The sequence below is a fragment of the Stegostoma tigrinum genome, chromosome 6 (assembly GCF_030684315.1).
Source record: "Stegostoma tigrinum isolate sSteTig4 chromosome 6, sSteTig4.hap1, whole genome shotgun sequence".
Classification (NCBI taxonomy): Eukaryota; Metazoa; Chordata; class Chondrichthyes; order Orectolobiformes; family Stegostomatidae; genus Stegostoma; species Stegostoma tigrinum.
Genome location: NC_081359.1, coordinates 64,513,219 through 64,526,789, shown reverse-complemented (window position 1 = coordinate 64,526,789; position 13,571 = coordinate 64,513,219). Strand labels below are relative to the sequence as shown.

General features: G+C 40.4%; 1 protein-coding gene across 4 annotated transcripts in view; it reads right to left on the bottom strand.

The window, feature by feature from the left end:
• Nucleotides 1-407: 407 nt before the first annotated feature.
• The window catches only part of gpr45 (G protein-coupled receptor 45), a 62,166-nt gene continuing 49,002 nt past the window's right edge, over nucleotides 408-13,571 (bottom strand). For all 4 annotated transcript variants that reach the window (XM_048533122.2, XM_048533124.2, XM_048533121.2 and 1 more), the window contains one exon: nucleotides 408-2,988. In XM_048533122.2, coding sequence (XP_048389079.1) covers nucleotides 1,640-2,764 — 1,125 coding nt within the window. In that variant the 5' untranslated portion in view covers nucleotides 2,765-2,988 and the 3' untranslated portion in view covers nucleotides 408-1,639. The remainder of the gene's footprint in view (nucleotides 2,989-13,571) is intronic.

The window sequence follows — 13,571 nt, the reverse complement described above, 5'->3', positions numbered from 1 at the left end:
GTCAATATTTACACAGCAAATGGCCACAATCAGCAAAGAGATAATACCAGAAAATTAGTTTTATTTTATGATGTTAACCAAGGTACCAATATGGGCTAAGGATGAAGTATCTCAATATGCCATGGGAAACTTTTCCAACTAGCTAAGTGGACAGATGCAGCCTCAATTTAACAACTCAACTTAAAAAAAGGCATTTTTGACACTGAGGCGCGCCCCTCAATATTGAACTGGAGCGCCAGCCTTGATTTTTATCAGAACTAAGCGTGACATGAACTGAGCCACAATTGATGTGCTGATTAAATGAAGCCCTTCTAAATTCTATGAGGTCACTCAAAACGTGTTGTGCTTTCTATAGAAACAGATTTCTTTTAAAAAGAATTTTGAACTGAAAGAACCACATTACAAGATTTCACGTTTCAAGCCTTTTACTGTACAAAACAAACCAAAGACAATATTACATCAACTCTAAATAAGTATTTTATTCTAAACTACAAAGAAGATTCCTATTAAACTTTTAGAAAATTGAAAATCCCTCTGCCATGGTGACACTTCATTTTCTACGAACTAGTTGAAACTACTCTCAGCTCTTCTAACATTTTCCAGTGAAATATTTCAACTCCTTAAATTTACCTTCATGGTAAGTGATGACTGACATCCCTCCAACTAGTCAAAGTTATGTGAATCTTCCAGATTTATTTAAATCATCAGTAATTTACTCTGTTCAATCCAAGTGCAAGCTCTCAGCCACATCCTACATGGTGAACAGTAGACTTGCTGTCTTTATGTCTTTTCTTCTCTCTCACATTCTTGTAGACTGGTCATATCTTCAAAGTTTAGCAATATTTTTAGGAAAATCCATGCTTAACCAATTTGGACTCTCGCCTTTTTAAAGCCCATTTCCATGGCACCTTCAATCACATGGGCCTTGTAATCCAGGTAGAAATGTGAATTCACTACTGTCAAGGCCACCAATACCATTCTACCTTAATAATTATAGAATTAAACAAGCAGTTTAAAGGAAGAGAACCTGACATTCCTAATCTCTGGAATTTAAAGACTAATGCTGTACTCACTTACAGCACAGTTACTCAGATTATTCGTAACAGGTAGAATCAAAATAATGTAGTTTCTAGCATAAGTGGCTGATCAACAATGATAGCTTTATACTTAAACAGAAGCTATGATGCTGTTTAAATTGGATCTACACAATAGTAAATCATGCAAACTCAGTCCATTTTACAATCGAGATGAGCCATAAATACTGACATGACAAAATCTAGGGTATTACAATGTTATTCCCCCATCACATATGCTGCTTGTACAATTGCTTGAAGGAAGTTTGAAGGAAATATGAAATCTTATTTACTTCAGTTTTTTTCAGCAAGAGTGGAGAGAATGTTTTCAATGCTGTCCCATTATTGTTTATAAACCATGGCAAATCATGAGTTAGAAGAATAATTTCAGCACTAACATATCCATTTTATATGTAATAAACCTGTCTGCAATATTAACAAATTTATTATGGCAGCAACCAGTCTTTGTAAAAGCTGACCAGTTTGAAAGAACGAATGGTAAGTTCACATTGCCCCAAAATATTGTTTAAGGCATTTTGAAAAGGCATTTGAAAGAGAGTTTTACTTTATACAGTTGACTGATGCTCACTGCAAACATAGACTGTACTGGGCCGAATTCTCCGTCTTGACCTCCCAGGCAGCTTTGGCAAAACTTTAAATGTTTTTGGCATGAATTCCTTACAGGACTGACGAAATTTCTTAATTCGCCAGCAGTAGATGATAGGATTGAAGACTGATTTCAAGTAAGTGAGCCACAGGACCCAAATGCTAACATTGTAGAAGGAGTGACTGTGATAAAAGCTCTCACTGAAAACAGACAGAAGACTGTACACTGTGTATGGCAACCAGCAAAAGGAAAAGCCAACAAAGAGAATTAAAATAGTTGTGAAGGCTCGCGTTTTAAAGCTCATATCAATGTTCATTTGATTAGGGCGTTGCAAACCCATTAATCCCAGTTTGCTGACTTGACTCAAGCAGAGGCTTTCTGCATGGTTGTGGATCCGTACAGAATTCCTTCGCACTGTATTCAGAATGCAGAGGTAAGAGTATAGCATCACGCTGAAAGGAATAAAAAAAATAGTAACCAGCAAGATCACTGCATAAACACGGTCAGCCTTAGTGGCTGTGTATCCTAGAACACATTGGGGCGCCCGAGTAGGTACTTCCACCATGGTCCAGCCAATCACTGATGGAAATGCAACACAAAAGGAAACTGCCCATGAAATGACAATCATTATCTTGGCACGATGAGGATTCAGCTTGTCTTGCCGTTGTACAATGATTAAATAGCGATCAACACTGATTATCAGAAGTATTGCTACGCCTTCCAGGACAAAAAACCAGTAAAGCATAGCAGCTATCCGGCAAAAATAACTTCCAAAGATCCACTCAACGGTTATGATGGTGACCATGGTAAAGGGCATGCACATCAAAGACAGCATGATGTCTGAAAATGCAAGGGTTGCTAAGAGCAGATTGATTGCCGAGCGCATGGCAGGTTTCTGGCACACAATTAAACACACAACTGCATTGCCAAGGAAACCAACTGCAATCATTGACATCATAACTATTGCTAGTAATATCCTTATAATGATGGGAAGATTTGGCTTGCCTGAAATCACAGTTGGACTTGTTTCATTCGAAACTTCACTGGTAAAGCTCTGTAAAAGAGTGCTATTACACGCCATCATTTTGTGGAATGTGCCACTAATTCACTTCTTTGTGAAAAATGGCTGTTACTTAACATTGCACATTTTGACATTGATTTTTTGGAGTTGGATCAAATTCTTTGGTACTGAAAATCCTTTGCAACTGGATATAAAGCATTTCAGAGACATCTTGATATGAATTGTCTTCAATATTATTTCCAGCATATTGTTAGTTGTATGTTAATTTCCAAAGGACACTTCATTGCCTAGGAGCAATAAAGAAAAAAAACAAAATTATTTAAATAGCGTTTGTTTTAAATCAGCAGTTTCAAGTTTATAACCTTTTAAACTCATTGGATTGATTTTTCATACAGAGGTCGAGGCAGGTTTGATGACAGGCATGACTGCAATTTCTGACTAATCTCGGTCTACTTCATGTTCCCATCTGTGGCTATTTCCAGGGAGATTACTGCTAGGGGGTGATGGCTATTGCTTGTCGGGTGAATAACAGGGCAGTAGAGAGCACTCCATACACTGTATGGGGTATCTGACTCTCATCCTCTACAATGTGGCTGGAGTTCATAGATAGAATGGTAAGATCTCCATGTGATAGGCTGCTGATGTGTGGTTGTTACAGTTGTGGTTTCAGATATTCTGTGGAAGTAAACTGCCTCTACGTTCCCCCCATGATGATGGCCTGAGAATTGTGGTCACAGTATATTTTATACATGTGGTAACCTTCAGGGGATGCCACCAAACTGAGGCTTCTTTATGCTGTCCCAACACAATGGCAGCTCCCTGACCTCTTGTGTGGGGTTTCCAATTGACAGGACCCTCTGGGATTCTAATTGGCTCTTCCAGCAGTGGAGCCCGCCCGTGATCCTTAATTGGCCTGACCACCCTAAGAGACTTTACACATCCAATTCTAGCTTCCTGTCCCCTAATTGAGTCTGGAGCTAAAATCTGGCCCTTTCAAAAAAATTTCCACCATATTGCCCAATATCTTACACAACTAGATGACCATTTCTAGAGCAATACCTAATACTTTCAATTCCGTTTCTCAGCTGATGCAATGAAAGCATGTCTAGATCAAAAATTTGGTAAATCAGTCGCTGTACAATTTATAGGATGGTGACTACATTTTTTGAATTATCTTAATAGGGAGTAAATACCATATCATTACTACACTGTACACAGACTCAAAGTGTTTAATTAATTTAGCTAACAGAAGCAATAAGACTGGCAATCCATGAACAGTTCAATGGAGAAAGATCATTGACCTTAAACTTTAACTTGCTTTCTCTGTCCACAGACACTGTCTGACCTGCTGAGTACTTCCAGCATTTTTTAAATATTTAATTCGAATGTTTGTTTTCACCTCTTTCTGCCCTATTGATGTTTATATAATTTATAATGCACCTTTTTTTTAAGAGAGGGAAAATAGGAATACGTGATTGTGAGAGAGAAAAAAAAGTATAGATTATTGATCCCATTACATTATTTGAAGAAGAACCTTGGCCAACATTTTTCCTCTGATTATCCATCATGAAAACACAAGCAATTTGTCACATACTCCATCTGGAGAATAAAACAATTACTGCATTTGGCTCTATTACTGGGTGTAAAGTGTTTAGGGCGGTCCTGACAGAGTTGACAGGATGATGCAATTCTTTCTTTTAATTAAGTATAATTGTGGAAGATTACCATATGTTTATCATTGTGTTAGATTAAGATACCTGAAAATGTCCTCAACAACTAGGAAGTACTAAAGTAACAATGCTTTCTACTTCAGACTGGGAATCAGTGATTAGAAAGTGTACATCTGCAGATATCACACCAAAGGGGTTCAGATCTTGCAGTATGCAGGAAATCTCTGCTGATGTTGATTTTTAAAAGACGTTGTATCTGTTGTAGGACACTTTCATAAAGATTTTTAGGGCTGAATGTTTGGGTGATTTCGAATAAAGTTCCGTTTCATTGAATTTCATCGAGGTTTTCCCTCCATAAGATCTAGCAAGATCATTCATTGTTTGTTACTAAACTCACCTATCCTGTCCCATGGCACACCTCTCACCCATTTCCAGCCCCATTCTAACTAGTCATTGTGTCCAGAAGAAGTCATCACTGCCAGGATATCCCAAAATGAACCCACATATCTGGTGCCATCTTTAAAAGGCTATCACGCACTTGGGCCAACACTCTTAGTCCAGAGCTGCCCTGCACAGTTACTGATATTTGCCTCAGAGATGGCAGAGATGGGAAGCCTGGCACCCTGTATTGTGGGAAGGAAGCTAAAGATCCCGGCGTATGGGATGGTGCAGAGGTGGCACATCCACTACCTCAGGAAGGCAGTGGAGGCCAAGATACCAGACCATGCCAGTCTGGCACAACCTTACCCACCCTGGTCCATGCAGTCTCAGCTCTCTGCAGGAATGCTCAGCAATATAGGGAGAAGATCAATGCCCTTCTCCATTCTGCCAGTGTTAAGAGACACCATGCTCCCTCTGATACTCACAATCTGCCCCTGCTATTGTTCCCAACTCACACTAAGTTTCATGCTCTGCCACTCTCCAATTACCTGTAATACTTTTTCCTCCACTCACTGTCACCCAGTCCAATGCCTAAGACCACTAACCCTGCATGCCCTCTGAACTGCCTACTCACCTACTGAGGATACCGCCACACCTGGACCAAAAATAAGACCCGTGCCACCCACTTCCACTTCCCTTATTTCCTGTCTCAGTCCAGGGGAAAATTGTCCTAAATTGGGCAGAGTGAAGACGGGTGGTGGGCTTCCCCTTATGTGGAGATTCTGACTACTCCTGCTCTTCCGAACTACCACCTCAGCATCTTCAAATTGACTGAATTGACTGTAAAGGGGACAAAGGATCAATCATTCCAGCGCCCAGAGAACACAGTCTCACTTGCTTCAAATTCATCTTGACACCTGAGGCCATTTCAAAACAGTCACAGTTCCTGTGTTTTGATGGTGGATCCAAGCAATATCATTTAGGTGCAGGGAACCTTAAATCCTTTGAATCTACCATCTTCCCATGCCTGGAAATGTCATCCCTCTTATGCTCTCATCCTCCCTAACGGATTTGGCAAAATGTTCTATGCAACGCACGAACAGGACAGAGAGGGAAGGTGTAGCCCTGCCTGACCCCAAATTTGATCTGAAAACTTTCTAATTCCCACCCATTATCTAAAACTTGTACTGCTGATGTTTGAGTAGAGTAAATGGAGCAAATTGTTGAATTATTCCCCAAATTCAATTTTGAAATACACAATGATCATCTAGGTGTGCTACATTCCATCAAAAGGCTTCTCCTGCTCCAGGCTGAAGAGTCAAATGTCCATCCTGACTGTCCCTGGTAAGACAAACGACCAAGCCACAAAGAAGTTAAAAATCTTGGGGACTGCTTTGCAGAACACCTCTGCTCGGTTCGCAACAAACAACTGCACCTCCCAGTCGCAAACCATTTCCACTCCCCCTCCCATTCTTTAGATGACATGTCCATCATGGGCCTCCTGCAGTGCCACAATGATGCCACCCGAAGATTGCAGGAACAGCAACTCATTATCCGCTTGGGAACCCTGCAGCCTAATGGTATCAATGTGGACTTCTCGAGCTTCAAAATCTCCCCTTCCCCCACCGCATCCCTAAACCAGCCCAGCTCTTCCCCTCCACCCACTGCATCCCAAAACCAGTCCAACCTGTCTCCGCTTCCCTAACCTGTTCTTCCTCTCACCCATCCCTTCCTCCCACCCCAAGCCGCACCTCCATCTCCTACCTACTAACCTCATCCCACCTCCTTGACCTGTCTGTCTTCCCTGGACTGACCTATCCCCTCCCCACCTATACACTCCTCTCCACCTATCTTCTTTTCTCTCCATCTTCGGTCCGCCTCGCCCTCTCTCCCTATTTATTCCAGAACCCTCACCCCATCGCCCTCTCTGATGAAGGGTCTAGGCCCGAAACGTCAGCTTTTGTGCTCCTGAGATGCTGCTTGGCCTGCTGTGTTCATCCAGCCTCACATTTTATTATCTTGGATTCTCCAGCATCTGCAGTTCCCATTATCTCAGATAGTCAATCAATGACCACTTTAGTGCTTCTTCTCACTCTTGCTGATATTTTACCCCCACCTGAGGGAGGTCCATGCCAAACAGATAGCCCAGCAGCTTTTACTGGCTAACTGGTATCAGGCAAGGGTGGCACATTAGATACAGGAGCAGGCATTGGTCATTCAGGTATGTCCCCCCAAGGTGTCACCTATCATCCCTAACCTTATACTTGGCCTCTCAAACCTGGTTCCCCCACTCTCTCTTTTGTAGGTGGGCATCCAACGAGACTGTTCGTTACATGTGGCGGGGGGGGGGGGGGGGGGGGGGGAAACGGAGGTGCAGGTTACTTGACACTGTAACTAAAATCCGTCCCCTGATGTGAGGCACAGCCATAACTCCTTTAACTCACTGATAAAAATAACAAGCCCCACAAATATAGAAAGAACACTTGAGAGATTAGGAGTGACTCCATATCATAAAACATAGAACATAGAACAATACAGCACAGTACAGGCCCTTCAGCCCACAATGATGTGTCGACCTATTATCCTATTCCAAAGTCAAACCATGTGCCTATCCAAGAGTTGCTTAAATATAACTAATGTATCTGACTCCCCCACTACCGTTGGCAGTGCATTCCATGCACCCACCACTCTCTGTGTAAAGAAACTATCTCTGACATCTCCCCTAAATCTTCCCCCAATCATGATGCCAAAAGAGATTTATCACATATTCACTGGTTTCCACTGGCAGAAGAATCATACAATAACTTTGAGTTCACGCTCATATGTATAGCTAATATGGTGCAAAAAAGACATAAAATGGAAAGTGTGAAGGAAAAGATTTTTGATAGGTTGAGATGCTTTAATACTTTACATGGACAGAGGCTAAAATATTTTACCCGTTAGGTACAATTAAAGGTGTGAAAATTCATGAAAAACATATTGCACTGTCCTAATTACAAGACTCCAAAAACTTGTGTCTTCAAATAAATCTATTGGATTATAACCTGGTCACGTGATTTCTGAATTGATTTCATAGAGTATGTTCTGCCCAGCTTTCCTGCTTCCTACTTTTGGATATAAGCAGTCACTGATAAAGGAATTTAGAAATAAGCAGGTATGGAGGCGAATGATGAATGTGTATCATAAACTCAGCCAGAGTTGCAGCAGTAATGGACTTTCCATTCCCTGCAGTGTTGTGTGTTTGATGTTGGTAGATGAAAGCAGTATTTTATCCTCTGAGCACTGTAAAATACAAAGAAGGTCTTGGGTTTTGCCATAGTTTCAAACAATTTCATTTTCAGTAGCGATCTACTGGAATAGGCTCTGCAAGCAGTCTGAGAGTCTTAATAGTTATGAACTTGATAAAAATATTATCTTACATCTTTTGATGACACAAACCCAGGACAGCAGGAGCAACAACAAGATAATAGCCAATCGAGGAAGTGTCCAGGCAGCACTAAAATAGAAGATGGGGGTTGAAAACAAGCAGAATAGAGGGGAGGGAGAGGCATAGAGAGGATTTAGGTGGTGGTTATAATGCGTTGGGAAAAGAGAATCAGAAATTGGCAAAATTATAGGTTCAGTATGATAGGATAGGGATATACAGAATGTAAGAAAGAGATTAGATGATCAGATAAAGTTATAAAAAAAGAGGGTTAAGTTTTGAAATATTTGCAGCAAGTATGTGAAACAGTGTAAATTACTTGCTTGGTATTACAATAAACCAAAATACACTGTAGTCATTGAACAATGCAAATTGAATTTGAAGGACTCTATCAGCATCCATCGTAATCTGATACCAATAACAGTTTAAACATGTTTTTGTCCAGGATGCCAGACAACAGAGGAGGGCTGTAAATTGTGGCCATTTTGTGAGCAGAAAGCAGGTGGAACACATACCAACTTAGCTTTAAGACAGTGGATACCCAGTCTGCACAGGCAATGATTGCACTGCCAATTTTCCCAGCAGATGTCTAAAAAATACATAAACTCAAATTTTAATACCCAATAAAAGAGGTCTTTCAGAAATTCAGCAAATGACAAGCAAATGTTTAACCCGATGATATTAAGGGGACCTCATGAACTCTCCCTTCAACAATTCTAGTGAATACAATATAACTTACAGAAGATAACCATCGGGACAACTGATTATTTTAAGGCAGCACTCAATTATTTTCCATTAAAATGTAAGATAAATCTTAGGAACTTAAACAGGCAACTTTTGTAAAAGCACCAAATTATATTCCTGTTAAGGTATTCATTATAAAATGCTTCCAAAATGAGTTATAAAATGAATGAATTTGCACTGATGTGCAAAATGTACTTATAAAGAGCTCTTCACCTTAATAGGACTGTTCTGTACATTTTCTAAGCAAACTGTTCAGAGATGTCATTACACATCTCTGGAGTAGGTAGGACCTGAATCCATGGTCTTGTCACCTAGAGTTTGTTATACTATCACTACACCACAGGAGTCCCTAATAGGACTGTTCAATTTACGATAAGATGAATTGGATCAGATGACAATGATATATTTTAATTTTTGTTTAGTCAACAGTTATCTGTCTAGCCTCGCTTGAACTAATCCCTTATACATAATCACAAGTAAGCTAAAAAAAACCTAAAGATTGATGGAAGCTTAGATTTCAGCAAATCAGGACAAGGAATTGATTAAGAAGTGGGAACCAGATTATGACTGTAAGCTTCCAGGGAACGGACAAACTGATCGCAAAATCTATTGCAGGGATGCGAAGAGAAAAAGTCTGGTAAAGACAAATGTAGGTCCCTTTCAGTAAGAAACAGCAGAAGTTATAATGTAGAACAAAGAGATGATGGATCAATCAAATTAATACTTTGTTTCTGTCTCTACAGAGAAGGACACAAATTATGTCCCAAAAGTAATGAGGAGCTCTGTGTCTAGTGACAGGGAGGAACCAAAAGAGATCAATGTTAGTAGGGAAATGGCATTGGTGGGATCAATGGCTTTAAAGGATGAAAAATCCCCAGGGCCTGAAAATCTATATCGCAGAGTGTTAAAGTAAGTATCCCCTGAAATAGTGAATAATCAGTGATCATCTTTCAAATGAACATTTCCTGTAGTTTGCAGGGTGGATTATGTAATTCTACTATGTAAAAAAATGCATTAGAGAAAAGTAAGGAATGTTAGTCCAGTTAGTCTGACATCAGTAATTGAGAAAATGTGAGGGTCCATTACTGTGGATTTGATAGCAGAGCACTTGGAAAACAGTAACAGAATTGGATAGAGTCAGCACGGTTTACAAAAGGCAATTCATATTTAACAAATCTACTGGAATTTTGAGAGGATGTAACTAGTAGAGAGGGAGCCAGAGGAATGCAGATGACATGAACTTTGAGAAGTCTTTCAATGAGGTCTTACAATAACAGATTAGCATGCAAAATTAGGATATTGAGGTTGTGTACTGAGATGGATAGAGAACTGGTTGTCTGACAAGAAACAAAGAGTAGGGATGAACAGGTCTGTTTTCTAGTGGCAGGCAGTGATATGTGGAGTACTGTAGGAATCAGTGCTTGGACTCCAAGTGTTCACAATATATATTACTGAGCAAATGAGGGAACGAAATGCAATATCTCCAAGTTTGCAGATAACACAAAGCTGGGAAGGGCTGCATGAGCTGTGGGGAGGATGCAGAAATGTATCAATTTGGACAAGTTGAGTGTGTCGGCAAATGATGCTGATAAATATGAGGTTATCTACTTTAGATGTTAAAACAGGAAGGCAGACTATTAGAGATAATGTGAACTGCAGACGCTGGAGAGTCCAAGATAACAAAGTGTGAAGCTGGATGAACACAGCAGGCCAAGCAGCATCTCAAGAGCACAAAAGCTGACGTTTTGGGCCTAGACTCTTCATCAGAGAGGGGCAGACTATTATCTGAACTGCTCTTGATGGGTATGGATATATTCAACCACATGGATGTCTTGCTGCAATTGTACAGAGCCTTGGTCAGATGACCTGGAGTAGTGTATGCTATGTTAGTCTTTTTACCTGAGGAAGGATGTTCTGGCTATGGACTGCAACAACGGTTTATCAAACTGATTTCCTGGGATGGCAGGACTCATATATCCTGACAAGAATGAATCATTCCGGATTATATTCACTGGTGTTTCAAAGAATGAAGGTCTATCCCATTGAACTCTATAAAATTTAAACACTCTAGACAGGATAAATGCTGGATATTTCAAATGACTTAAGGAATCTAGAACCAGGGATTTAAGGATACGGGTAGGAGTGAGGAGAAATCTCTTCACCCAAAGAGTGGTAAGCCTCTGGAATTCTTTGCTGCAGGAAGTAGTTGAGGCCAAAACATCAAATGTTTTCAAGAAGGAGTTAGATATAGTTCTTAGGGCTAAAGAAATCAAAAGGTACAGAAAGAAAATCGGAAGAGGACAGTGAGTTCGATGATCAGCCATGATCATTTTGAATGGCACTGCAGGCTTGAAGAGGTGAATGGCCTGTGCCTATTTTCTACGTTTCTGTTTTAACAAACTCACAAGTCACCTGTTTTGTTTGAGGGAGGGAGAAAAAAAAATCACAGTTCTTTATTGTGCAAGTATGTGACTAACAGTTTTATAAAATTCATTCCCAAACTCAACAGAGTTAATGAGAAAAGCGAAATTTTGCTGCGGGGGTGATTTAATTTTCTTTTCTTTTTCATCTGCAAGCACGGAAGGCAGAAGAATCAAGCTTTTTTTTAAACGATCTAACCTTAAAATCCTAATAGCTAGAGCACTTGAAACATTCATTTGGAAAGCATTATAAGTAAGCAATCATTGTACGCTAATTCCCACTTCCGTAAACTATGTCCTTTAGGATTAGGTTTGTTCAAAAAGATAACAAGCCAATATTATTGTTTGTTTTTCAAATCTTGAAGGCTAAAAAAGCACAAACATGCAATTATTTTGTGCAATTGTACAAGATATACATGGGGCAAAAATTTGACAGGACATTGGTTACATCCTCTTCCTTTGTAATACGTTGTTTACCTAATTGGTGTAAGGATCGATTAAACTGTCTTTTCCTAGGCATTAAATACAGAACTCCTATGTTGAATTGCTTGTAAACATTACTGTTAATGATGACTATAGGCAGACTACAATGGAACGGATTTTTTCCTTGAGAGTAACAGTGGAATGTCAATTCTTCTGCTCTCAGTGCTTGCAGATGAAAAAGAAAAGAAAATTAAATCGCCCCCGCAGCAAGATTTCGCTTTTCTCATTAACTCTGTTGAGTTTGGGAATGAATTTTATAAAACTGTTAGTCACATACATGCACAATAAAGAACTGTGATTTTTTTTCTCCCTCCCTCAAACAAAACAGGTGACTTGTGAGTTTGTTAAAACAGAAATGTAGAAAATAGGCACAGGCCATTCACCCCTTCAAGCCTGCAGTGCCATTCAAAATGATCATGGCTGATCATCGAACTCACTGTCCTCTTCCGAGTTTCTTTCTGTACCTTTTGATTTCTTTAGCCCTAAGAACTATATCTAACACCTTCTTGAAAACATTTGATGTTTTGGCCTCAACTACTTTCAACAGTGGAGTAACAGCCCTTTAAGTTCAGCCATCATATTTTAATTTTAATTTTATTTGAAGTCTATTTTTGTATCCATATACGCAAACATGAATCCAAATATATGGATTTAATACGGAATGATACAGTGATTATTGTTAAATTTGTTGTTGCTGGATCGAAATCCTGGGACACCCAACTTAATAGCATGTCAAAGTACCTTCAATACACAGAATACAGTAATTCAACAGGAAAACTCACTGTGACCTTCTCAAGAGCATCTAGAGCAAAAGCTGGTCAGTAAATGCTGATGCGATTAAAAAAGCTTTGTTGAACAATTATTGCCTCCTTATAATGGCAGCTACCAAATGTAATGAAGATTAGCAACTGAACCCATCCGAAAGGTTGCACTTAGTAACCAAGGGTAGAATCTTATAGGGGTCTGAATGACGTGGGCTGTAGTGTGATGTGCTGCAGAATTGGGAAACAAGAACTGTGTGGCACGTCTCAATGGTGAGATGATCTTGCTCCATCCTGTAAGCGGTGTGGCAAGATTCTCACGAGGCACCGCCAACAAGCTGGATCTCTCAGGGTGCCCTGTACAATAAGCCAAGGACAGTTTCCGATACCAGTCCAGGCCCTGCTCAGGCTAGTCAGGTTCAAAAGCCTCTCCTCATGAGGGATGAGGAGCAGAATGACAGACAACACTCTTTCTGCCCCACTGTGTGCCGTTTCCCTCCTGCAATCAGACAGTTAGGTATTATGGGTGGGTGGTGCAGTGTTACATTAGGTGCAGGTGGATAAATGCTCCAAGCAAGCAAGTAGGACATTGCAGTGTGAGTGTTATTAAGAGTTGGGTGCGTGAGAGCGAGTGGGGAAGATGTTGCACAGCAGTAATGAGAACAATAAGAGAATAGCTTCATGGGAGTTGGGTACAGCAACAGAGATACAGTGAGTGTGAGGTGTCAGGGAGAAGACGATGGCACTAACGCTGGTGAAGATCATTAATATTCTCCCTGCAGCAGTGGACATTCCTCCAGATGACTGGGACTGCTTTAACCCAGTTGGTAATCTCACACCAAGGTAGCAAGGTTTGGTGTCACGGCCTCCACTGCAGGTTCTCAGGAAAAGCAAGTCCTATCTGTGCACCAATTCATCCTCAAGGTCCTCCAGATCCCTGCCTGCGATGCAGGGTGACTACTTCCCCTGTTTGTCAATGCTGAGGGC